The 24,488-nt window shown below is 35.5% G+C and overlaps 1 protein-coding gene across 1 annotated transcript; it reads left to right on the forward strand.

Moving 5' to 3' along the window:
• The first annotated feature begins 748 nt into the window (after nt 1-748).
• On the forward strand, nt 749-21,454 carry LOC130242962 (grainyhead-like protein 2 homolog). Its single transcript, XM_056474950.1, has 16 exons — nt 749-1,066; nt 2,413-2,599; nt 2,691-2,749; nt 4,264-4,594; nt 4,695-4,753; nt 5,477-5,633; nt 5,716-5,827; nt 11,349-11,443; nt 15,569-15,727; nt 16,355-16,442; nt 16,587-16,723; nt 16,906-16,943; nt 18,238-18,314; nt 19,227-19,312; nt 20,706-20,770; nt 20,858-21,454. Exons 1-16 carry the CDS (start codon nt 1,050-1,052, stop codon nt 20,970-20,972), a joined length of 1,782 nt encoding a protein of 593 aa, XP_056330925.1. The 5' UTR covers nt 749-1,049; the 3' UTR covers nt 20,973-21,454.
• Nucleotides 21,455-24,488: the final 3,034 nt, after the last annotated feature.

The following is a 24,488-nucleotide window of genomic DNA, read 5'->3' on the forward strand; positions in this document are numbered from 1 at the left end:
CCATGAAGTGTGATAAGGACGCAGATCAAGTACAAGTATCATATTTATTTGAGAGAATTAGACAATTTAAAAATATAAAACCAGACTGAAATATATTTTTTCTTTTTGAAAATGAATTCATATGCCTTTCTGTTCCCATGGGTGATGCTGATCGTTTGGTAGATTGTTGATACCTGAAATCTTCATCTAGAAACACTGATGTGTGTTTTAATTCATTCACTCATTCATTTGTTACTTGCTGCTTATTAAAAGTGCAGTAGTACAGGAGCTGATCCACAGATTCATTCAATCAAAGAAGAAGAAAAAAAAAAAAAAACGTTTGAAGCCTTTAAAATAGGGCCACACCTGTTAAGTTTAACAGACATTTTCATCTGTAGCCTTAACAAATAAATGGCAGTCTGCTGGTCAACAATACATGTATTTGGATAAGCTCTGACAGAAGGCTAAACGTGAAACAAAATACATTTCATTACACCATTATAAAATAGTGAATTTTTAATGTCAGACTTCTGAGCTTTTCCAACCTTTTGATTATTAGCCTGTTATATACAACAAAAATGTTTATATTAATGACTTTATTGTTATTAAGAGGTCTGATCACTAATTGTCGTAAAACTCATCTCATTGCGCAATTGACTAAGAAAAAACTCCCACGAACAAATTTATATTCTTTGTTTAGACGCATGTTTTAACTGTGTAAGCCACGCCTTCTTACTGTTAAGCTAATCGCCATCGCCGAATCAAAGTAGCTGCTTCGGGATTGGCTGGTTCGTCCCCTCCTCCACGTAACGAGAGCGCACCTTTACTTGCTTATAGTAACAGTCACCTTGAGTCCTCCCTGAATTAAAACGCTTTTCCGCTTGATCCTGAATGTTTGGCTCCTGTCCTTTGTGCGGTACTGACGGAGGATGCTGTAATGAGAGTCGGATGCGAGAAGTTGTTTGACCTGTAGTCCGAGTTTTTTTATCCAGCCGTTCCCTGCAACTCACCTGCCGTATCTTCACCGACCTGAAAGTCCAGTTTCACTGTGGGAGCCCAGCAAACTGCACATGGCTCAGGAGGAGAAGTAAGTCCCTGATGTAAACACTAGCATAATTTATTAGAAAAGACTCAACAAACGGAGTCAAGCGCAACAAGATGTTACAATGATTTTTTATGACGTGTTATATTTACATGTGACGTCATTTCAGATGATAGGTTTTTTTTAAATAATTGTTTCATTATTTCCAGTGTACATACATCGCAACAACAATCAACAAGTGTGATATATTAATGTTTAACTTTAATTGTCCTATTCTGTTATGAGTTTGTCTATTGTAGTACAGCTATAACGGTGGGCCAGGCAGGTGCCTTATATTAGCTAACATCCTTGTACAACCCCGCCCATGGAACCCTTCCTTACTGTAGTATCAATATCCAGCAGGATACAGTCTATTGTCCCATGGAAAAAAAGCATTTGTGTGGAAAACGTAAAAGGATAGTGCTGGGAATTTCTATGTTCCAACCCTTTGTAAACTTTATGAACCCTCAGGTATAGAGAGGTCAGGTGTGTTATTGCTTTTGAGCCTGCCATAAGCAGCGTTGTTGTTTTAACTCCTTTCCTTAATCATTATACATTAGGCTACATGTTATTTTTGTATATATGCTTCAGATTATTTGATGTATCCCAAATTCCAACTTAAAGTTTTTGTTTGAATCTAAATAAAATCTGAGAAATAGATAACTTTTGGCAGAAGCCTGTGTTATTTCTTTAAGTTAGAATTTGCCAGGGGTATATGAATCATTTCAGGCTTGACTGTACATATTAAATAATAAATGTGTACAGGTGAAATCAGAATTATTAGCCCCCCGTTTATCTTTTCACCAAATTTTGTTTAACGGAGAGAAAATTTTTTTCAACACATTTCTAAACAATAGTTTTAATAACTCATTTCTAAAAACTGATTTATTTTATCTTTTGATAGTAAATAATATTTGACTAGATATTTTTCGGGCATATCTTTACTGCTTAAAGTGGCATTTAAAGGCTTAACTAGGTTAATTAGGTTGACTAGGCAGGTTAGGGTAATTAGGTAAGTTATTGTATAACGATGGTTTGTTCTGTAGACTATAGAAAAAAATTGCTTTAATTTTGCTAATATTTTTGTCCCTAAAATGGTTTTACAAAAATTAAAAACTGCTTTTATTCTAGCCGAAATAAGACTTTCTCCAAAAGAAAAAATATTATCAGACATACTGTGAAAATTTCCTTGCTCTGTTAAACATAATTTGGGAAATATTTAAACAAGAAAAAATATTCAAAGGGGGGCTAATAATTCTGACTTCAACTGTATATACAATTATTATTTATTTCTAATAGATAAATACATGCATACTTTTGTCCATTTATATCAGCATGTCTGTATGTTATAGTAAGCGTCTGGTGGTGGTGGTTCCTAATGAAATGACTGTTCCATCACGCCGTGCCTTCACAAGTGAAGATGAGGCATGGAAATCTTACTTGGAGAATCCACTGACTGCTGCCACCAAGGCCATGATGAGCATTAATGGAGATGAGGACAGTGTGGCTGCCCTGGGAATCCTTTATGATTACTATAAGGTGAGAGCAGTTTAAGAATTGTGGCTGCTCATGGCTTGCATATTTGAAGATGCAATGTCAGAAAGTAACCATACTATCTTTTTTAAATTAGGTTCCTAAAGAGAAGAGGCTCCTGCCAGTGCACAAACTTCCAGAAGATCATGAAAAAAGGTTAGTTATTGTTATGCAAGCAAGTCAAAGGTTCAGAAGGTTCAGTTGCAAACTTCAGAGCATCTTTTTGATCCATGTTACATCTTTAAATAAACACAGTATAAAACAGTTTATTGAAATTAACCTATTGCTTACCTGAAAATTTTACCTGAAGATTGTTTAAATGAAAATTCTGTCATTTGCCCACCCTGTGTTAATCCAAACCCTTTACAGATAATATATAATAGTTAAAGCTGTTGCAAGAAAATCATATGGGAAATTGAGATTTTCAAAATGCATTGCTATTCATTCATTCATTCATTTTCTTTTCAGTTTAGTCCCTTTATTAATCAGGGGTCGCCACAGTGGAATGAACCGCCAACTTATTCAGCATAGTTTTTACACAGCAGATGCCCTTCCAGCCGCAACCAACACTGAGAAACACCCATACACACTCATTCACACACATACACTATGGATTTAGCTTATTCAATTCATCTATAGTGCATGTCTTTGGACTGTGGTGGAAACCGAAGCACCCGGAGGAAACCCACGCAAAAACGGGGAGAACATGCAAACTACACACAGAAATGCCAACTGACCCAGCCGGCACTTGAACCAGCGACCTTCTTGCTGTGAGGCGATCGTGCTACCCACTGCACCGCTCTGACGCCCCAAAATGCATTGCTATTCTCTTTCAAATTAATTCTGAGCTTATATTTAATAGCAGATGGTGCTGTGGGCTTTACTGTGGGCTTTACTGTATTCTCCTTGCATGCAATTCCATACAAATACAGACAATATCTGAGGGGGTTGGGATTTTCATTGACAAATGTGTTCAGAACCATGAAACCAAGTTGCCGAACTTTAATACATAAAGTAATAACATCCTTTACATTAAATGTGTGGCACTCATCCATAGAATATTAACAAACTAAAGAAACATGTTTTGCATTTAACACCTTTTCCATCACACTGTTTCTTTTCAGTTGGTTAAAGTAAAATAAAAATTAGTAGATGATATTTCATAATAAAATCCACTATTTTACTTTTAAGCTATTTAGGATCAATTTGCCAATTTAGGCACATTTTTTTTAAACAAGATAAACTATTTGGTACCATTTTTTTTGTTACACCACATTGACATTCTTGCAATAATCCCCAAAAAATGATCTGAAAATGGATTAAAACCAAAAAAAATTGATTTTGGTCCTCAAAATAGAGAATGTATGCAAGTAATTTGCTTATTTATTTTGAAACTGTAACCTTCTTGAATTGATTTAAAAGACATGGACACAAAAAATTTAGCATCACGTCATGGACCCTCCTAACTTGTCCACAACCTATTTATTTTATACAGTTGAAGTCAGAATTATTAGCACCCCTGTTTATTTTTTCCCCAATTTCGGTTTAATGGACAGAAGATTTTTTTTAACACATTTCTAAACAAAATAGTTTTAATAACTCATTTCTAATAACTGATTTATTTTATCTTTGCCATGATGACAGTAAATAATAATGACTCTTTCTTTCAGTCGGATCAGTCATGATGGCCTTGAGTCTGCGGAGAATCGTATTCAGGTCCTGAAGTCACTTCCTGTCAACCTGTCACTGAATCCGGATTCAGAAAATAAGCAAGACCTGTTCGATACAGTGCCTGCCGAGGACGATGTAGTGGCCACTGTGAAGGCAGAGGTTTATGCTCAGCCATTCTCCAGCCTTCACCAGCAGCTTCATTATCACCGTACGCCCTACCATCCGCATTTACAGGATTCAGTGAGCGTCAGCCATGAAAGATACATGAAGGACGATCAGTGCAGCACACCAGATAGCACCTTTGAGGACTCCTATCCTGAGGACCCTATGGTGAGCTTTATGACATAACATGTAGATAATGACTTGAACGTATAGTTTATAATGTTTTTTTTTTTTTGATTGACTTTTATGTCATGTTTACTGTTTTTAGAGATACAGGGTGCCTACTACACCTGCAGCTGAAGATTTCACACATGAGCAAGCACGGTTGTAAGTAATGTTGTTACAGTTATGTTTTTAAACTTACTGACCACATACTTCTGATCAGTATGTTGAATTTTTTCAGTAGAGTAGAATGGATTAGTCAAGAGAAAAATACAGGGTCTTGCAAAAATTCCTATTAGACCTTTTGTTTGATCAGCCAAAAACCAAATAGCATTGAGAGCTGTGGGCCAAACATAAATATGCCAAACTATTTTACATTAAAGTTGCAATGGGCAATTTTCTAATTTATATAATAATATTTCAAAATAAATGAAAAACATTACTTTGAATTGTATTAACTAATGCAGTATAACTTTTTGATGATAACTTATGGCAATAAAAACATAAACAATCACATTTACAACACAGTGGAGTTCAATGCTGAATACAGTAGTCGAGCAGAATCTTCCTTTGCCTTGATTTGCTCAGCAAAGTCTCTGCATTGTCCTCTATCTGTCAGGTGACAATACATACATTTTAAACTAAATTAAAGCATTTAAATTGAAACATTTAATAACAGCTAACTTTTTTGTAGCTTAATGATACAACAAAAAAAACGATTACATTACATTTGAAATGACAATCTCTAAACCATTCCCATCGTTCTCCCTGTCTGTTTTACCCATTAGCCATTCAGCCATGTTTTCTTTTCCTTTCTTTACCATTTTGGAAAAATTGTTTGATTAAATTTTTTTTTTTCATCCACACTTTTTTCTCATCCTCTCCTAGAGACATGTTCCAGTATAATATTGAAGCAAGCCGTTCTGTCCGTGAGAAGGCTGCCGATGGGCCGATGGTCTATCTGAACAAGGGCCAGTTCTATGGCATCACACTCAGTGAGACTGGGGCCAACAAGGGCCTTCGCCACCCCATCAGTAAAGTGCGGGTGAGATCTGCTTACCATGAAAACCTCTATCAACTTCACATTAGAGACAATAATCGTTATTCCGCAAATATTTCTATCCCAGACTGTAGTGATGGTGGTGTTTGGACAGGAGAAGTGTCGAGATGAGCAGTTGAAGTACTGGAACTACTGGCACACCCGTCAACACACTGCCAAACAGAGAGTCCTTGACATAGGTGGGATTTTTTTTATGCATTTTTTATATATGTAGCTTTGGGGTTATTAACCAACTTAGTGGTTAAATGAGAGATATTTGGTGGTGGTTTTGAAAAAAAAAATTTTTCATTCATCCGTTTATTCATTCATTTTCTTTTCTGCTTAGTCCCTTTATTAATCACACACACACACACACATATATATATATATATATATATATATATACATATATATATATATACATATATACATACATACATACATACATACATACATACATATATATATATATATATATATATATATATATATATATATATATATATATATATATATATATATATATATATATGTATATGTGTATGTGTATATGTATATGTATATGTATATGTATATGTATATATATATATGTATGTATGTATGTATGTATGTATGTATGTATGTATGTATGTATGTATGTATGTATGTATGTATGTATGTATGTGTGTGTGTGTGTGTGTGTGTGTGTGTATGTATGTGTGTGTGTGTGTGACCCTGGATAATGTTGCACAGGTATATTTTCATTAGAAAAATATGAATCATTCAAAGATTATGTTCCATGAAGCATTTTGTAAATTTCTTTGTTAATCTATCCAAATTTAATTTTGGATTAGTAATATGCTTTGCAGAGAATAGACTTTGAGCAATCATTCCAGATGATAAAATTGTTGTATCGCCATCAAATATTACCCAATCCTAACAATCAATATATCAATAGAAATCTTTTTTATTCAACTATTAAGCTATAAATAAATCTCCATGTCCAAAAATTGACACTTTTGACTGGTTTTGTGTTCCAGGGTTCTATATTATTTCAATTGTTCAAAATTATCAGTAAAAATTCCTATTTAATTTGAACTAACTAAATTTATGTATATAACTATACCTTAAGAATAATACTGATCCTTTTTTGGGTGGTGAGTCTTTTTTTTTTGTTTTTCTTCTTTCAATTTACGTGTCTGTTTTCCTAGGATACCAGATAACGGCAGTCTCTTCTTTTGTTCGTCATTTATCTTCCCATTTCCTCATTCACTTTTTTGAGGTGTATCCAGAAAAAGGGGTCTGCAACTTTAGTACAATGCTTTGAGCAAAGTCTTCCATCATAACTTCCAGCTGGGAAACGTAAGGACAATGGGAGGGTCAGGTTATAAGAGGCGGGGTGGAGGGGTTGACACCTGGGGGGCACGGTGATGGTCTTCTCAGTGGCATCTGGCAGACTGACATGGTTTGGGCATGATTCTGGAAGATAGAAACCCGATCTGCTGATGCTGATGTTGTCCTGATTTGAATAACAGTATCCAGGGATTTTTCATATTGCCTGAGGCTGAAGATCAGGATTTGAATAGGAGCTTTAACCGTTGGGAGGGAGACCGAATCCTCAGACAAACGGGGGCTTGGGAAAGGGTCCTGCTCTTTTGTAAACGGAAGGCTTGAGTAACATCTGCCATACATTTAAACAGTGTTGTATTTACACAGCAGACAGGTACCATGTCATAGACGTGAAGCGTGTAATAGAATGCCTGCCATTGAGGTCAGAATGTGTGTGTGTTGTGTTTTTTAAACGACTGAATATAACCTGAAGTGCTCAAATTTGTTTGCAGCTTTACATATTAAATGCACGTTTGACATTTTTCTGGTCTTAACAGTTTCATAGCTAATATTATCTGCGTGATAATTTCAAAGTGTCTTAAAATAAACACAACACTCAAGCTGGCAAATCCTGAGGGTCGTGTTTCTATCATCATTTGTAAAATCTTTCAAAGAGCATCTACTTTAAACGGGAACTTTTGAAAACGTACACGGTAAAATATTTGACCTTAAATTCACAGTAAATTACTGGTTAATAATTGCATCACTTTCACAGTAAAATACTGTATGTGAATTTACAGAAAATTACCATGAGGCAGTTCACAGTAATTTACTGTTTTTATTTATTTATTTGATTTTTTTACATTAAATTACTGTGAAATTACAGCCATATAGTGTAACTTCACAGTAGTCCATTACTGTGATTTCACAGTATTATCTTGAAGCAGGTTTTCCTCAGCTATTTATTTTGACATTTACCCTGACTTTAAAATTATTTTGGGTGTTTAACAGTGTTTGGTTTTATGAATCAACTACTTTTGTTCCAGTCTATTACGTTTCTTGCTATGCACAAAGTTATGTTCATTAAAAAATATTTTAGAATTCCATATTAACCTTCCCATACTAACTACATTTACATGCAGTGCACCCAAAAATGAAAATTTACCATGACATTCATGTCATTTCAAAACAGGATGATTTTCTTTCAAGTTGTTTTTTAAGACGTAAGCAAATTGTTTTGGGGGCTGCAATAACATTCTGTTATTTCTAAATATCAAAAAGTGCCAATACTAGCATAAAAGTTCACTTGTATTAATGTCTATGTTGAATAAAATAAAAAGAGTTTGAATTCATATAGCTAACATACAAAAGATATAGCCCTTTTTACAGTAATTTGCTGTATTCATCCTACCTGCCTTAATTTCACAATAAAATGATGAATACAACGCACTACTGTGAATTTTTACAGTTAAATCCTGTAAAGTGATACTAATGTAATTTACTGTGAAAAATTACAGTAACATGTTGTGAAAATCTGGACATTTTTACAGTGTACTTTTGGGAGAAGAAAGTTCAAATGGTCACAATCTTGCTTAGTAACTCAAACATAAAGGGATGGTTGACCCAAAATTGAAAATTTACTCACTTATTACTTTTCCTCAAGTGGTTCCAAACCATTTATAATGTTTCTTTCTTCAGTTGAACACAAAAGAAGATCTTTTAAAGAAAGCTGAAAACATGTGATTGAGTTTCGTAGTAGGAAACGCATATATTATGAAAGTCAATTACAGGTTTCTTGCTTTCATCAAAATATCCTCATATGTGTTCAACGGAAGAAAAAAAACTAAAAGATGTTTGGAACAAGTATAGTAAATGATGGCAGAATTTGACATTTTGAGTGAACTATCTCTTCGAATTGCTGTAATTGCATCGTTTCACTTTGTATTTTAAAAAGCCCCTATTTTGCATTCTAAAAGGTAATATTTTGGTTTTGGGGGTCTCCAACAACATTTACTGATATGTGTGCAAGGTCAAAAAACACTTTCATTGTCTTATAATATCCATTTATTTTTACCTAATTATCCCAGCAACTCCCATATGAATCGTTCAACGATTCATTTGTTCCCAAATCCCTCTTAGTGTGAACCTAATCTGCGCTGATTGGTCTGATCACCCAGTCTGTTGTGATTGGTCGACTGGGTTCAGCGCGAGACAGAAAAAAATGCCCACCACGGCTACAGTATGAAGTAGCAGAAAGTAGACTTTCCAATGAGCCCAATGCAGGAATGTAATAAAGCAATGAAGTTAAACACCAGCATATTACTGTACTCTTAACCCTAACCCCAAGTAATAACGACACACATTCAGTATGAATCCACACAGTGGCAAAAGTTTAATTATTTTGAAAATTGACCACAGCGCGCGTGTGAGTAACAGCTGATGGTGGCCATAGCAACAAACAGCAGCGGATCACTAGCTCAGAAACGCATTTAAATCGGTAAAGGAAGAAGCACACGTCGCGTTTTTATCGTAATTTTGGATGCGATATGTGAACAGCGCTATACAGATTTAACTTGAGAGATAGAGTACAAGCATTGATCTATAATAGATACGTAATTACAAGCCGCACTGGGTGATTACAACTTGTAACACACAATTAAACACATATTTTGCAAACTACACAAAACGATGCAACAATTTTAATGACACTTACATGTTATGATCCGGAGGAAGAAGAAACTGGTCCATATGAACTGTGAAAGTTACTGACAAAGTCCCTGTCAAAGTCTGACAAAGTCCCATAGTCTCTGCTGCTCCTTCAACAGCAAACGGCCGGTGAATCCTGCGCTGCAGTGTAGGTTATTATCAATCATCAGAAAAATGACAGGAACAAACAGCACAAGGTTGGCTATACTGTGGTATTGTTGTGAAAATAAACTTTAATCAGAATCAGAAAGAGCTTTATTGCCAGGTATGTTCACACATACGAGGAATTTGTTTTCGTGACAGAGCTTTTACAGTGCAACAGGACAACAGAGACAGGACAAAAAACAGATAATAAATATATTTAAATATATATATATATATATTTAAATAGAAGTAGTGAGTGCAAATATACAAATTGACCACTGTATGTACGTGTTTATTACTATTTACAACATTATATGTGCAGCTGTTATGTGCAAATTGGCATGTAAAGTGTGTTGTTAAATAAGTGTATATGTGTATAAAAGTGGATAGCAAGTAGTGATGTTGGTTCCACAATTATTATCATCAAGTGTTCATGAGATGGATTGCCTGAGGGAAGAAACTGTTTCTGTGTCGGGCTGTTCTGGTGCACAGTGCTCTGTAGCGTCGACCAGAAGGTAAAAGTTCAAAGAGGCAGTGTGCTGGGTGTGAGGGTTCCAGAGTGATTTTTGGCAGCCCTTTTGCTCGCTCTGGATAAGTACAGTGCTTGGGGAGTAGGAAGGGTTGTACCAGTGATTCGCTCAGCAGTCCGAACTATTCGACGTAGTCTTTGGAGGTCGTATTTAGTAGCTGAGCTAAACCAGACAGTTATTGATGTGCAGATGACTGATTCAATGATGGAGGTGTAGAACTGTTTCAGCAGCTCCTTTGGGAGTTTAAACTTCCTCAGCTGATGAAGAAAGTACAGCCTCTGTTGAGCTTTTTTGACAATGGAGTCAATGTGAGTGTCCCACTTCAGGTCCTGAGAGATGGTGGTGCCCAGGAACCTGAATGACTCCACTGCTGCCACAATGCTGTCCATGATGCTCAGTGGGGGGGAGCAGGGGGGTTTCTCCTGAAGTCCACTATCATCTCCACTGTTTTGAGCGTGTTGAGCTGCAGGTTGTTGTGACTGCACCAGACAGCCAACTCCTTAACCTCCTGTCTGTAAGCAGACTCGTCCTGAATGAGGCCAATAAGTGTGGTGTCGTCTGCAAACTTCAAGAGCTTCACAGAGGAGTCTTTTGAAGGGCAGTCATTCGTGAACAGGGAGAAGAGCAGTGGGGAGAGGACTTTATTCCCCTTTATTCCCGCAGCTGAATCTCCATCTGTCAGTGATCGTCATCTTCACGTTATGATCGGTACTGTATCGACATCTATGCGATCAATCAAAAGATCCAAACCCAACTCGATTCATTTATTCAACTCTGAGTCAAATATTTTACTAAAGAATCAATAGTTTTAAATAAGGTGAACTTTTAGATGTAAACCTCAGCTGGATGTTTTTATTCATTTAGAGCTGTGTTACACACTGCATGGAAGCTCATTTTCAAAAACCCATAATGGGGCTCTTTAAACATTTCAAAATAAATACAGAAAATCTCAAACAAATCCACTTCAGATTTATGTCTTATTATTTTTTAACAGACAGTAACTAATATCATGTTTTCCCTTTTTCTCCCTCAGCTGACTATAAAGAGAGTTTCAATACTATTGGCAACATCGAGGAAATCGCTTATAATGCAGTGTCCTTCACTTGGGATGTCAATGAGGAGGCTAAGGTGAGACTTTCGAGTTTTCAGAGTTTCACTTGAATGTCCAGTTTGATGCAGGACTGCTTGAAGTTTAATAAATGCCTGGAAAGGACTTCCATCTCCTCCTCCACTTCCCAACAGCATCCTTTTCACAGTCAGAAGCTTTTTACTTCTTAGTTTCAGTACTCAACAAGCTTACTTTAAGTGCACACTTAAGGGTGGAGGTCCACTCAGCCTCATGGTCAATATTTGTCTTGACACATTTAGCTGCTAGTTGTTGGTCAGATAACGTTTCTATGTTCCTTCTTAATGCCAACTGTATAAAAAAAACAGTTATGTACATCTCGACATGCGAAAGTGTTCCTCTATATGTTTTCATCGAAGTTGTTCACAATACTTTTCCATTCACAGAATTTGTAATGTTGTCAAATGGGTAACCATTTAGCTGCTGATCACGCTTCTGCCTTTGGATGTCTCTGGGATAAGCTGCATGAATACTAAAGATTTAAATATAAGTGAAACCATCAAGCCGGATCCCTATTACATTTACCAATACAATCGCAGCCGTTTTGAGCTCATTTCTGGTTAATGATGTCAGAATTAACCAGTATTTTGGAATGGATATGTGAACGGTCTTTTCTGAAAATTCTGAAACGTCCTTGCCTGTGTGAGCAGTGCTTTTTTGAATTTACAGGTAAAGTCGTTCCGGTAATTTTCTGGATATTTACCGCTATCACTGTGTGAAAGGGGCTATAGCCTAAAAGGTGCTGTTTCAAAAAGTTATAAAAGTTATTTGTGTGGGGTTTTTTTTAGCTGAAACTTCACATACACACTTTAGGGACATCAAAGAATTATTTTACATCTTGTAAAAAAGGACATAATAGGTCCCCTTTAATATGTAATTTTATTATTATTATAATTGCGTTATCGGTCAAAAGTTTTGAGTCAGGTTTAATATTTTTTCATGTTTTTTTATTAATTATTCTGTTCATCCAAAAAAAAAACTAATTAAATTAATTACAATTTTTAAATAACTGCATATTGTATGTAGTTTCAAATTGAATTATTACTCCCATAATTATTGCTTTTATTACTATTGCCAATAATAATAATAATATTATTAATAATAAAAAAAATAATAGTTAATATTAGAGTGATTTCTGAAGGTTCATGTGACTCTGAAGACTGCAGTAATGAAGCTGAAAATTCATCATTAAAATCACTGGAATAAATAATTAAATTAAATGATGAACTAATTTTGAACAGTTTTTTTAGTGCAATACCATTTCAAAATGTTACAATTTTTACTGTATTTTTGATGAAATAAATGCAGCTTTGGTGAGCAGGAGAAGCTTATTTTAAAACATTAAAAAATCCTACTGACCCCAAACTTTTGACCGGTAGTGTACATTATTATTGTTATTAGTATTTGTATGATATTGTATTTTAACAAGCAGTCTCTGGAGAAAGAATCTTATCTAAATCTTGTCAAGATACAACTGATGTTGTAAGGTTTCAGTGATACTTTGTATTTATTCAACCATCATTTTCTCACATGCACCTACACGCACACTCCTACAGGAAGACCGAGCCCACACTAGGAAGATCTGTTGTGAAAGATTTGTCTGCATCTGTGGTCGCTAACTGATTCCTGTCAGAATTGGTCACATGGCCCTGAGAAAGCCAGTGGTTCTCATAACGCAGAACAACAGGCTTCTCTATGAAACAACAGCTACAGGCACAGACATGAAAGGACGGGAGACCGTCAGTGGGAAACTATTTTCACCTCAGGCTGAAAGATTCGCTAGCTTTCATCTATCAACAGCCGTTTTTCCAGTGTCTCTTGATGTATTGGCATTCAACAGGTTACAGTTGGGAATATTTTGAATCAAACTTTGTTTTGCTTACTATTTGAATATACTGCAGTAAAGTGCACAGTTAAAGAGTGCTTAAGTGGTTTGAGTCTAGAACAGAGGTGCCAAAACCTTTTCTTATGAAGGGCTAAAAACCAAACTTGATTGAGGCTTGTGGGCCGAAGGTAAATATAGTTCCCATGGCTAATTTACAAATTTATTCAATAATGTTTAAAAATGACTAGAAAACATTGCTTTATATTTACTAATAGAGTTTTTGCTTACATTTTCCAATAAACATAGTACAGTAAAAACAAAACAGTTTAAGACAATTACATTAGTTGTTGCCTTGATTTGCTCACTAATGTTTTCTGTATAGTCCTCTATCTGTCGAGTGACAGTATTTATATTTCTAAAAAATCTGATTCATTTACAACATGTAATTGAAACATTTAATTTCAAGTTTTTAGTTTTTTTTTGTAGCTCAGCAATAAAACACAAAGAAGTTTGTCAAATTAGAAATGACAATCTCTGTGTTAAAGGCATTTGACCCAACCTTCTCCATCAGTCTCTCCCCAACAAACACGTTTACGTTGTAGCGATGTCTGTAAAACATTGCATTTTTTCAAAAGCAACGTCGCTACTTACGTGCTCGCTACATTGTTACAATATAGAAATGTAAGATGTGAGATGGCTGTAGCAACGTGTTCATCTGACATTCAGCAACCATGAGATGATGTTCTTACTACATGTATTGATGCTTTTTTCCTGGCAGTTTATCAATACTGCCTAGAATACAGGATAAGCAGTAATAATTTTCCAGTATTGCTTAATATTAAATATTGTTAGTTTATTTTTCCTTTTTAATTTAACAACTGCATGTGTAAGCTTTAAGCAAGTCGCACACCAGAAGCGCCGCTTGGCGCCCCGACACGGCGCGCACACGACAGTTAAAAGTATCACACACCAGACGCGGACATTCGCATGATATTTAACATGAAACTATTCAGATGGCGTTCTGTGGCACGGCAGAGAAATGAACAGTGTCCTGAGTCGTGGCTGGGCGCCGCGGACAGCCGCCGACTTGCGCCGCCGGTGTGTGTACCCTGATAGAAACCTATGTTTAGAGCGGCGCTTCTGGTGTGCGACCTGCTTTAAGTGTAAAAACGCCACACAAATTAATATAATCAAACTTTTTTTCTTATTTTATATTTCACAATATTTAATACATACAGTCCACATCTAATTATAAGCAAACAATATAAATTTAAGTTTAGATTATAATAAATTATTAACTATATAATTAAACTAAAAGGGTAGGCTAAATTAAAATGTCAATTGAGAGGGTAAACAAGAAAGCATTAAAATATAAATAAGTAAATAAATAAATATGAATATATTAAAATGTAGACACTACATTGAAGCTCTGGACTGGAGATTACAGCAGACTGGGGAGTGCAGCCGAAGACCAGTTGTAGTTGTTGGTACGGAAAAAGCAACAAATCCAACAGAGAATCCGGTTCAGAGATGAATCCACAGCAGCCACAGGTCAAAATAGGCAGTGGAAAAGAGAAAACTTATCAGAGCTTGACACAACAGGACTACACAAATGACCACTGATGACTTATTGAGCAAGAAGAAATAAAGCAATTCTCACATCTCATCGGTCGTTGTTGAATGAGACGCCGAACGGTCTGTTGAATTTTAAACTGATTCATTGATGATGAGTAAATTTTGTACAGTGGTCGTCCATGCCACCTAAGCACAACCTAAAGCAACGTCCATTTAAATGGCAACATCATCACACCGTTGACAACCTTCAGCAACAACGTAGATCCTCAACCTTTTTACGAGGTTGGTACAACGTTGTAGGAAGGTCGTTACGTTGAGGCAAGGTTGTGTGTTTGTTAGGTCACTCTATCAAATGTTACATAGGGCCAATTTTGGGCATCTCTGGTGTAGCGTCACTATTTGGAGATTTTACTTCGTAAGGCCGTTAACACATTCAACAGAAAATTTTATTTACCAAAATAGATATTTTAGAGATTTAAGAATTCGTTCATCCAAAAAGTGGTTCCATAACTTTAGAAGTTTCCTTTTCTCTTCTCTTTTGATATGTTTATGTGTAATTTCACTAACACCTCTAGCACTACTAGCATCACCAAACAGAATGTTTCCTGAATTTTCCCTGTCTGTCATTTGACAAACATATTGCCCACCTTTTCAAATTTCACAATTAAGCCACCAGTTTAAATTACACCAAGCTAAAAACAAATCTGCATGTGTGTTTTCTTTCTAGGTTTTCATTACTGTGAACTGTCTGAGCACTGATTTCTCCTCCCAGAAAGGAGTTAAAGGTCTTCCACTTATGATCCAGATTGACACATACAGTTACAATAACAGAAGCAACAGACCTATCCATAGAGCCTACGGACAGATCAAGGTCTTCTGTGATAAGGTTTGTTCGATGTCAGTGTGGTTGTTTTGGATCACATGGTTCTAAAATAAGTGTTTAGCATTTGCATTGTTAAAATATTTCTGACTTTAGCTGTATATATATTTTGTGTTCATCAAATGAAAGAAACTCATGAAGATTTGGAACCATTTGATGTTGAGTACATTGTATTTTGGGGCAGACTGTCCCTTTTAACCTCAAGTGGTTCCAAGCCTTAATGAGTTTCCTTTTCCGTTGAACACGAATTGCGCGAACACGAAATATTTTGAAAAATGTTACGACCAATGATTTCCATAGTACAAATATTATAGAGGTCAATGATTACAGGTTTTCTACATTTTTCAAAATAACTTCATTTGTCTTCAACAGAAAAAAAAGAGTCAAACAGGCTTGTTACAAGTTTTTTTCAATTTTCGGGTGAACTCTCCCTTCATGATCACACAAACTTCTTTTCCCTTTTTGCACTTTTTCAGCAGTGAAAATTAAACCACACTGAACTGAACAGAACTTAAACTCTGAAAACTGGACTGACAGTTTCAATTCACAATAATCTCTATGTTAAGCTTCTTAGACACAATTTTCATTGTAAAAGTGCTATAGAAATAAGCATGATGATGATGTTCTGTACAGGGAGCTGAGCGAAAAATTCGTGATGAGGAGAAAAAGCAACTCCGGAAGAAAGTTAAAGGTCAGATTGTTGGTGGGCACGGTCAGGATGGTAAGAGTTTTGCCAGTCATACTTTCATTTACAAAGACTTTTTTTCTATTATTTAGCGATGAATCAGAATATGAGAGTATATGCATTTCTCTACACTGGATTTTTGGTTTTGATGTTGGATTTAATTCTTTTTTTTATTCTTAGGTAAGAGAGGAAATTTTGCCAGTTTACCTCCAAAAAGGCCAGAGATTACACTTTTCAAAGCTATGACAGACTTGGAGTCCCAACCTGTGCTTTTCATCCCCGATGTGCATTTGAACAATCTCCAGAGAACCGGGCAGGTGAGGAAGAGGATGAGCACAGTTGATGAAGTCATACTGAAATTGTCTTATGATTCGTTCTAATTACTAAGGTGTAGTCTTTTAGTCTTTATTAGAACCTAATTAAAGGATATTATGGGAGAATTATTTTGTAGCGTCCTGTATATGTAGTCTCTAATGTTTTGCGATCTCTTTGTGTACAGGTGTTCAGTTTTGGTGTTGAAGAAATGGTGAATGACGGGTCAGTTTGATTTCTGTGAATATTCTTGTTTATACAGGGATGAAGTATACACTGTAAAAAATGGCAGTGATTTCAATGTTAAAAAACTGTTCAAATGCTACAGTAAAAATCCGTAACCTGGTTAACAGTATGTTTCCTTAATATATATGGCGAATTATCGTAAATGAACTTTCCCAGAATTCCCTGAATGGCATGTCACTTTTTATGCTTTTAGTTGACATAACTATGGATCTTTTTAGTTGTTTCCCTATCACTTGTGTACATTAGAGGTTTATTTTGCATCTAATGTTGATAAACAATGTTTATTTCATGACTTTAATTTTATGCGTGTTACCATACCTAGTGTTTAGTAGCAGTGTAAATGACACTGAGCACCTTCTTAACACTGATACACGTTTTTGTTTGTGGGAAAAGTCGGTTCATTATGTTCATTATGCAAATGGCTTTGTTAACGTGTCTAACTGTGTAACAAAAGAGGTGTAGATGTTGGTTATTCAAAATACAGACATATTACATCTATAAATTAATAAAATAAGGTATCTTACTGTAAAAATGAAAAATTACTTTTACGGTTTGTACAGTATTTTTAACGGTAAAATACTGGCAACCACAGCTGCCGTTTTTTACCGTAAATTTTACGCATTAATTTTTTACAGTGTTACCGTTACATTGTTACAGTTTTTTACCACACCAAAATTCAGTAGACAGTGTGTTTCATGGTGCATGTTTATTTCCCCTATTTTATGTTTAACTGTGTCATCATATCACACATCTGTAAAAATAATAATAGACCACTTCAAGTTTATTAGTGTTTGCAATAATACCTATTTTTTGTGTATCTGTCTTTATTAAGTGCAAAATTTCTGAGAACTGATAATAAGTGTGGTCTTATTATTTCCCAGAACCGTATATAAGCTAAACAAGCCTGATGTATAAGCATTATATATTTTACCAAACTGCAAACCTAAAAACAAAATACAATTAGTTTGTTTTTAGAACTTTATTACAGAATGAAAAATAAAATCCACAATAAAATCATTCTGAAATCCCTAATAATTTAATTTAATTGTCAGCCATCTATTTATTTTTGACCATAGCATATAATAATTGTCTACTACTCTGATTTGTGATCTGGTTCATGCCTATAAAATAATAGCATTTCTCTCATATCATGCCTTTTAAAGTCTCGGCAAGCCAGTGTTTCAGTCTGTTATGATTTATTTCTTCTAGAGTAAATGTAGCCTTGAAAAGCATTACTGTCATTTCTAAATGAGTTTACCTATTTATTATCCAGGGTGGCCGTGAAGAGACCATTCGGGTCATCAGAGGCTGATTCTCCACCTGCCAAATACAGCAGAGAGGAGAGAAAAGGTATGAACTAATACACTAGTGTCAAATTTAACCATCAACAAACCTTGTGCATTATTATATAAATATACCGTGTTCAGCATATATAAGTACACCCCTCAAAAGTTATCTTTTAAATTCATATTTTTAATAAGAAGCTATACAATACAATTCAAATTAAGACTAAAAACACATCTGTTTAGCTGTGCCTTTACTGAATGAGCACTGTGCTATGTCCGACAGATCACACTATTATGTTTTTCTCTTCTTTTTCATTTTTTATAACCTGTTTTAACACATTTTATCTGTTTTTTATCAGTTTTTTATCATTTTTATTATTTGTTTTTTATTTTTCTTATACTTGTCTCTTTTATTCCTGTTTATGTAAAGCACTTTGAATTGCCACTGTGTATGAAATGTGCTTTAGAAATAAACTTGCCTTGCCTTGCCTTACAATATTATATTTGTGCATATACATTAGATTATTCATTACCGAAGCCAAATCTGGAGCTTGTCCAACAAAATATTTTATGATAACGGTCCAAAAACTAGTACACCCAAATTTACATGTTATAGAAAAATATTAATTACAATTTTTAAAAGGAGGAAAAATCAAGAGAAGCAAAAAAAAGAAATGTAGTTGAAATTTTGTTGGTTGTAATTTTTATTTGCAATATTTTGCTTGAATTTTATTGCATTATATTTAAATTTCTAAATATGTTTGGAGACTAAATTATTATTTTAATAAATATATCCGTTTAATAAATCTGTTTTGTTTAAATACATCAAAATACATTGCCTATATTCACTGAGAAATTGATAAAAAAATATTAATTTTCAAAATGGGGAGTACTCAATCATGCTGGGCACTATATATGTATATCAGCACTGACTGATACACATTCACACGCATATCTGAACATGATGTTTTTGCAGTCCTGCTGTACGTAAGGAGAGAAGCTGATGAGGTTTTTGATGCACTGATGCTGAGGTCTCCAACGCTGAAAAGTTTACTTGAAGCTGTAAGTACACTTCTTAAATAATAAAAGGTGCCGTTATTTCTTTCTTAAAAGTGCATTACTAGGATTGGACTAGGTATTAAGTGGTTGAACTAGGTATTGCTGTCCAATTCAAAACACTGGAGAAGGGTTTTTTCACTTGACTCCTCATCTGGTTGCCAAATTGACGACACCAACAGAAGTGAGTGCCTGACTATTGAACCTACACTGTGTGCTAACTACACGTGATGACACATGATAAAAGGAATATTTAACCATGTTAAAGGAGTTTTTTTGTTCTAACCAACTGCGACACTGACATCTGAAATGACTATGTTAAAAACGGTTGATCACCTCAGGAACTGATTATGTGCTTTATTCAGCGTTAAATGCTACCAATGTGAGTTTGAACACAATTTTACGTGACATTTATTGCTGTACTTAAATATAAGTGTCAGGCCCCTGTGTTTTCATCATGTGACCTTCCCCATGTGCTCCTTTGTTCTGTTTCCCACAATTTCATTATGTTTCACCTGTGTTCATGCCCTGTGTGTCATTAGAGTCATCATGTCCTGTGTATTTATACCCCTTAGTTTGTTTTAAGCTGCGGTCACACCAGAGTTTTGTGTGCAAAATTCTGTCATGCGGTGCTGCGAAAAGGGGCGGGATTAAACAAGATGATTAGACATTAAAAAAAGCGAGCGATTGCTCCATGTTTTAAATTTCTGTACAGAGAGGTCCTGTTTTGATCCTCTATTGGTCTTACGCAGTCAAGTGATGCGATTTCGCAGGTCAGAGTTCACCAAGCTTGAACTGTGCACCACAGCGACCTTCGAAACGTGACGCATAACCTTGCGTTTCCGGTCTGACGCATTCGCGTGCGTACGAATGGAAGTCTATGGGAGGAAAAGCCCAGTGTGACCGCAGCTTTATTGACCGCACCCCATGTCATTCCTGGGTCTCCTGTGTTTCCTATGTCCTTCATGTGAGTGTTAATCACTAAATCTGCGTGTTTTGATAACTCCTGTGATCCTTTGCCTTCCTGAGTGAGCCCAGGCGTGACAATAAGTTTTTATAGAGACCAAAACAAAGACAGTGTTCTGACACGGAACACATTTTTCAAGGAGTAGAACTGATTTTAGCATTGTTTTTCTGATAAAATTTTTTTTAACTTGCCATGTTTCTGAAATATCTGCAAACATATTATGGTATTTTTATGCTTTAGAAGAGTAAAAAGCTTACAGCACTTTTAGCAGGCAGAAGTGATTATGTATTATTCTGCATTCCTTAGTAGATCAAATGACTTTCCGTTAAATACAAGAGACTGTAATAATCTGCCATTTACAAAGGATTGTCAAAAGATTTTTCTGTTTAATGTTGGTTTGATTTTTTTTTTCTCTCTCTCTTTCTCTCTTAGATATCAGGCAAATATTCTGTTCCTATGGAGAAGATGACTAAAATCTATAAGAAAAGCAAGAAAGGGTGAGTTGTAAAATAAAATTGTATCCGTTTGGTTTAATTTTCCTGAATGAAAAGCGTTATTGAATTTTGCTTTCATTCGTCCACTAGTATCCTGGTCAACATGGATGACAACATCATCGAGCACTACTGCAATGAGGACACTTTTATTCTGGCCATTGACAACCATGCAGACTGTTTCCGGGTCACTCTTACTGAAATTTAATGGTTTGTGGAGGACTTGGGACCCTGCAGCAGTACACAAGTCATTCTGTGCATCAGTGATTTTATTGTAGGCGCTGCATTATAAGAAGAAAATGCTTCCAGACATGTCTGACTGGGAATGCACTTCAGTGGATCTGCTGGTACTAATTAACTTGTTTAAACAAACATTACGATGGACTACACAAAAACCAGAAACTCTTCTTTAAAGCACTATTATACGTCAATCAAGTTTTATGCAGTTTTTTTTTCTCTTTGGGATGTGAAGCCATAAACTCCTGACTTGATGTTCATTCAGTCTTTTTCTTTTTAAATACTCAGAAGGTATCTTTATCATTTGACTCTCATGTAATGCATGGAATGACTGTATAGTTTACACTGTGTTGATGTTTTGAAGTGTTTTTAAAACATACCTTGTACATATTTTTATGTTTGTTTTTTATTTCAGTTAAATAAACCAGTTCAGTGTATCTTCACTTTCTCAAACTCACATTTTATTTGTTTTTATTTCACAACATCTAGAGCAAGAAAAAGTGCAGTGCAACAGTGCAGTCAGGCACAACACAGTTGAGGATCTAAGTGCAGTTTTATTAAGTATCATCAGGCAGGCAATGGTCAACCACAGGAGCAAATGGGTACACACAGGTAATCCAAAAGGCATAGCCAAGAAACAGGTGAATGTCAGTACAGGCTGCAGGCATGATAAACCACAAACAAGACAAGGGACAGGAAACACGATAAAACAAAACAAGCCACTGAAACGTTTCATTATGCTACAGTATAACAAGACTCAGCACTGTGTGTGGGAATGTGTGAGTGTATATATAGTCTGTGTAATCAGTCTTAGATGAGCTACCAGCTGTGTGTGCAATCATCGGAGATCCACAACTGGTGTGTGTGTGTGTGTGGTGCATGATGGGCTTTGTAGTTCATAAAGTGACAGAAGTGTAGTCCGGGTAATGGTGCATGTTTGCCATCTTTTCAAATATTAATTCATTCATTTTCTTTTCGGCTTAGTCCATGGGTCTCAAACTCAATTCCTGGAGGGCCGCAGCTCTGCACATTTTTGCTCCAACCCTAATCAGACAAAGCTGATACAACTAATCAAGGTGTTCGAGACACTTTTGAACTCATTAGTTATTTGGATCAGCTGTGTTTGATTAGGGTTGGAGCAAAACTGTGCAGAGCTGTGGCGCTCCAGGAATTAAGTTTGAGACCCATGATTTAGTCCCTTTTTTAGTCTGGGATCGCCACAGCGGAATGAACCGCCAACTTATCTTTTGAAATATGTATTTTAAAATTCAATTAATACTTCTGTTAACCAAGGTAGCATTTAATTTGCTAAAAGTGTCAGTTTGTATTATTTACGTGACAGAAAAAAGAAAATTCTGCCATCATTTACTCACCCTTGACTTGTTTTAAAGCAGTTAGATTTCCCCCCCCCCTCCCCCGTTCAACACAGAAGATATTTTGAAGAATATTGGAAACTTGTACATACTGACAAAACAAATGTGGTAACTGTCATGAAATGTATAATGTAACCATGAGGTGAGACATCATATGACAACTGCCATTGTCATTAGCTCAGTCAAGACACTGGTCAAAGGTGACACTGTTTGATATGTCAAAGGTCTTTGTCATGACAAATTGACAATAGAGACAACATAACTTAAATCTGTCATGAACATGATTGTTATGAGGTAATTCTCACTGTCATGAATTTTTATAACATCATCCTTAATATTTTTCTTGACCTCAACTACAGTGACAAACAGAATTGGTCGTTAAAATGTCAGTACATATTAATGAAGCAGTGATAAAATTATTTGACAAAATTGATGCTTTTCATAAGAAGTTTCAGTGATGATATTCAGTTTGTTCCACTGACAAAGTGATCAGAAAAATATTCATTATACAAATTATAATGAACTCATATAATGTCAAATTGTCATGACACAGACACTCACAGGCTTTGTTCTCTTGGTAATGTCAAGTTGTCATAAAGACATAGCGAATGACACTTAATGAAAGTTGTCATGAGCATGCATAAAATCTGTGTCATGTCATGATTATTAAGGTGTCATGACAGTCTTATGAACACCCTAGCAAGAGATATGTTACCACAAATACTCCAGAAGTCAGTGTTTTTTTTCAACTGCTTACATTTTTAAAACAATGCCTTCTTTATTTTTCAACACTGTAAACACAGATTGAAAATGCCTCATATCTCTTGCAAAATGAAGCATTGCATGCAAAATAATACAAACTGTGTTGGTGGAGTAGATCATGTGACCTTCCCACTATGAGACATTTACCTAGTGTGTGCCATAAACTCTAGCTATATATATATATATATATATATATATATATATATATATATATATATATATATATATATATATATAGATAGATAGATAGATAGATAGATAGATAGATAGATAGATAGATAGATAGATAGATAGATTATTGAACTGGTTAATGTTAAAGAGAGTCTTTTGATGATGATCTAAAGTATGATATGCTTAAACCTGTTGGTGTGTCTATAGTGTGTGTGCTGGCTGTGGCTATGTTTAACCAATTGGTTCGTGTCTGTGTTACCTTGAAATGGGCTATATGCACAGCTAGTGTTTTTCAGGCAATGATGAACTTCCGGTGAAGTTACATTATATCGTATCTCAGCCATGCAGGCAGTGGAGATCACTGTTTTTTTTTAAAGAAATCAATTTTTAAATGCTGTGATTTTGTATGGGATGACAATTAAACGGAAGCGCCCTGGGGCTGGCTGACTGAAAGTAAAAGTCTGTGTGCTTATACCCCATTGCAAAGAAATTTTATGAAACTTTATGATGAATAACGTAAACAATAATATACAACACGTGTGTTTAGAGTTTTGCAAATTGCCAAAAAGTATGAAGCTGACAATGTGCTTACAGTTGTGCAAATCTAGTGTTTTGCTAACTGAGTGTAAGGTTTTGCTAATTGGCAGAAAGTTTTCATTTTAGTGTGTAAGCCATTGAAAAAAACTGTAAAATATATTAAAGTGGTAGTTATCTTAAGGTATTGGGTAGGGTTATGGATAAGAACATTACATTCTACAGGTAAAAATAAGATCATGCAGAATATTCATTCATTCATTTTCTTTTTGGCTTGATCCCTTCATTAATCTGGGGTCGCCACAACGGAATGAACTGCCAACTTATTCAGCATATGTTTCACACAGCGAATGCTCTTCCAGCCGCAACACATAACTGGGAAACACCCATACACACTCATACACTACAGACGATTTAGCTTACCAAATTCACCTATAGTGCATGTCTTTGGACTTCTTTTGGGGAAACCCATGCTAACACGGGGAGAACATGCAAACCACACAGAAATGCCAACTTACCCAGCCGAGGCTCGAACCTTTACCTTCTTGCTGTAAGGCGATTGTGCTGCCCACTGTGTCACCGTGACACCCTCATGCAGAATATGTACATTATAATTACTAATAAGCACCCACTGTATTAATAACCGG

The sequence above is a fragment of the Danio aesculapii genome, chromosome 16, assembly GCF_903798145.1.
Source record: "Danio aesculapii chromosome 16, fDanAes4.1, whole genome shotgun sequence".
Classification (NCBI taxonomy): Eukaryota; Metazoa; Chordata; class Actinopteri; order Cypriniformes; family Danionidae; genus Danio; species Danio aesculapii.

Coding starts and splice junctions, on each gene's coding strand:
- LOC130242962 (XM_056474950.1), top strand. Junction 5,634..5,715: donor ACCCCATCAGTAAAGTGCGG/GTGAGATCTGCT, acceptor TTTCTATCCCAG/ACTGTAGTGATGGTGGTGTT. Junction 15,728..16,354: donor TCAAGGTCTTCTGTGATAAG/GTTTGTTCGATG, acceptor TGTTCTGTACAG/GGAGCTGAGCGAAAAATTCG.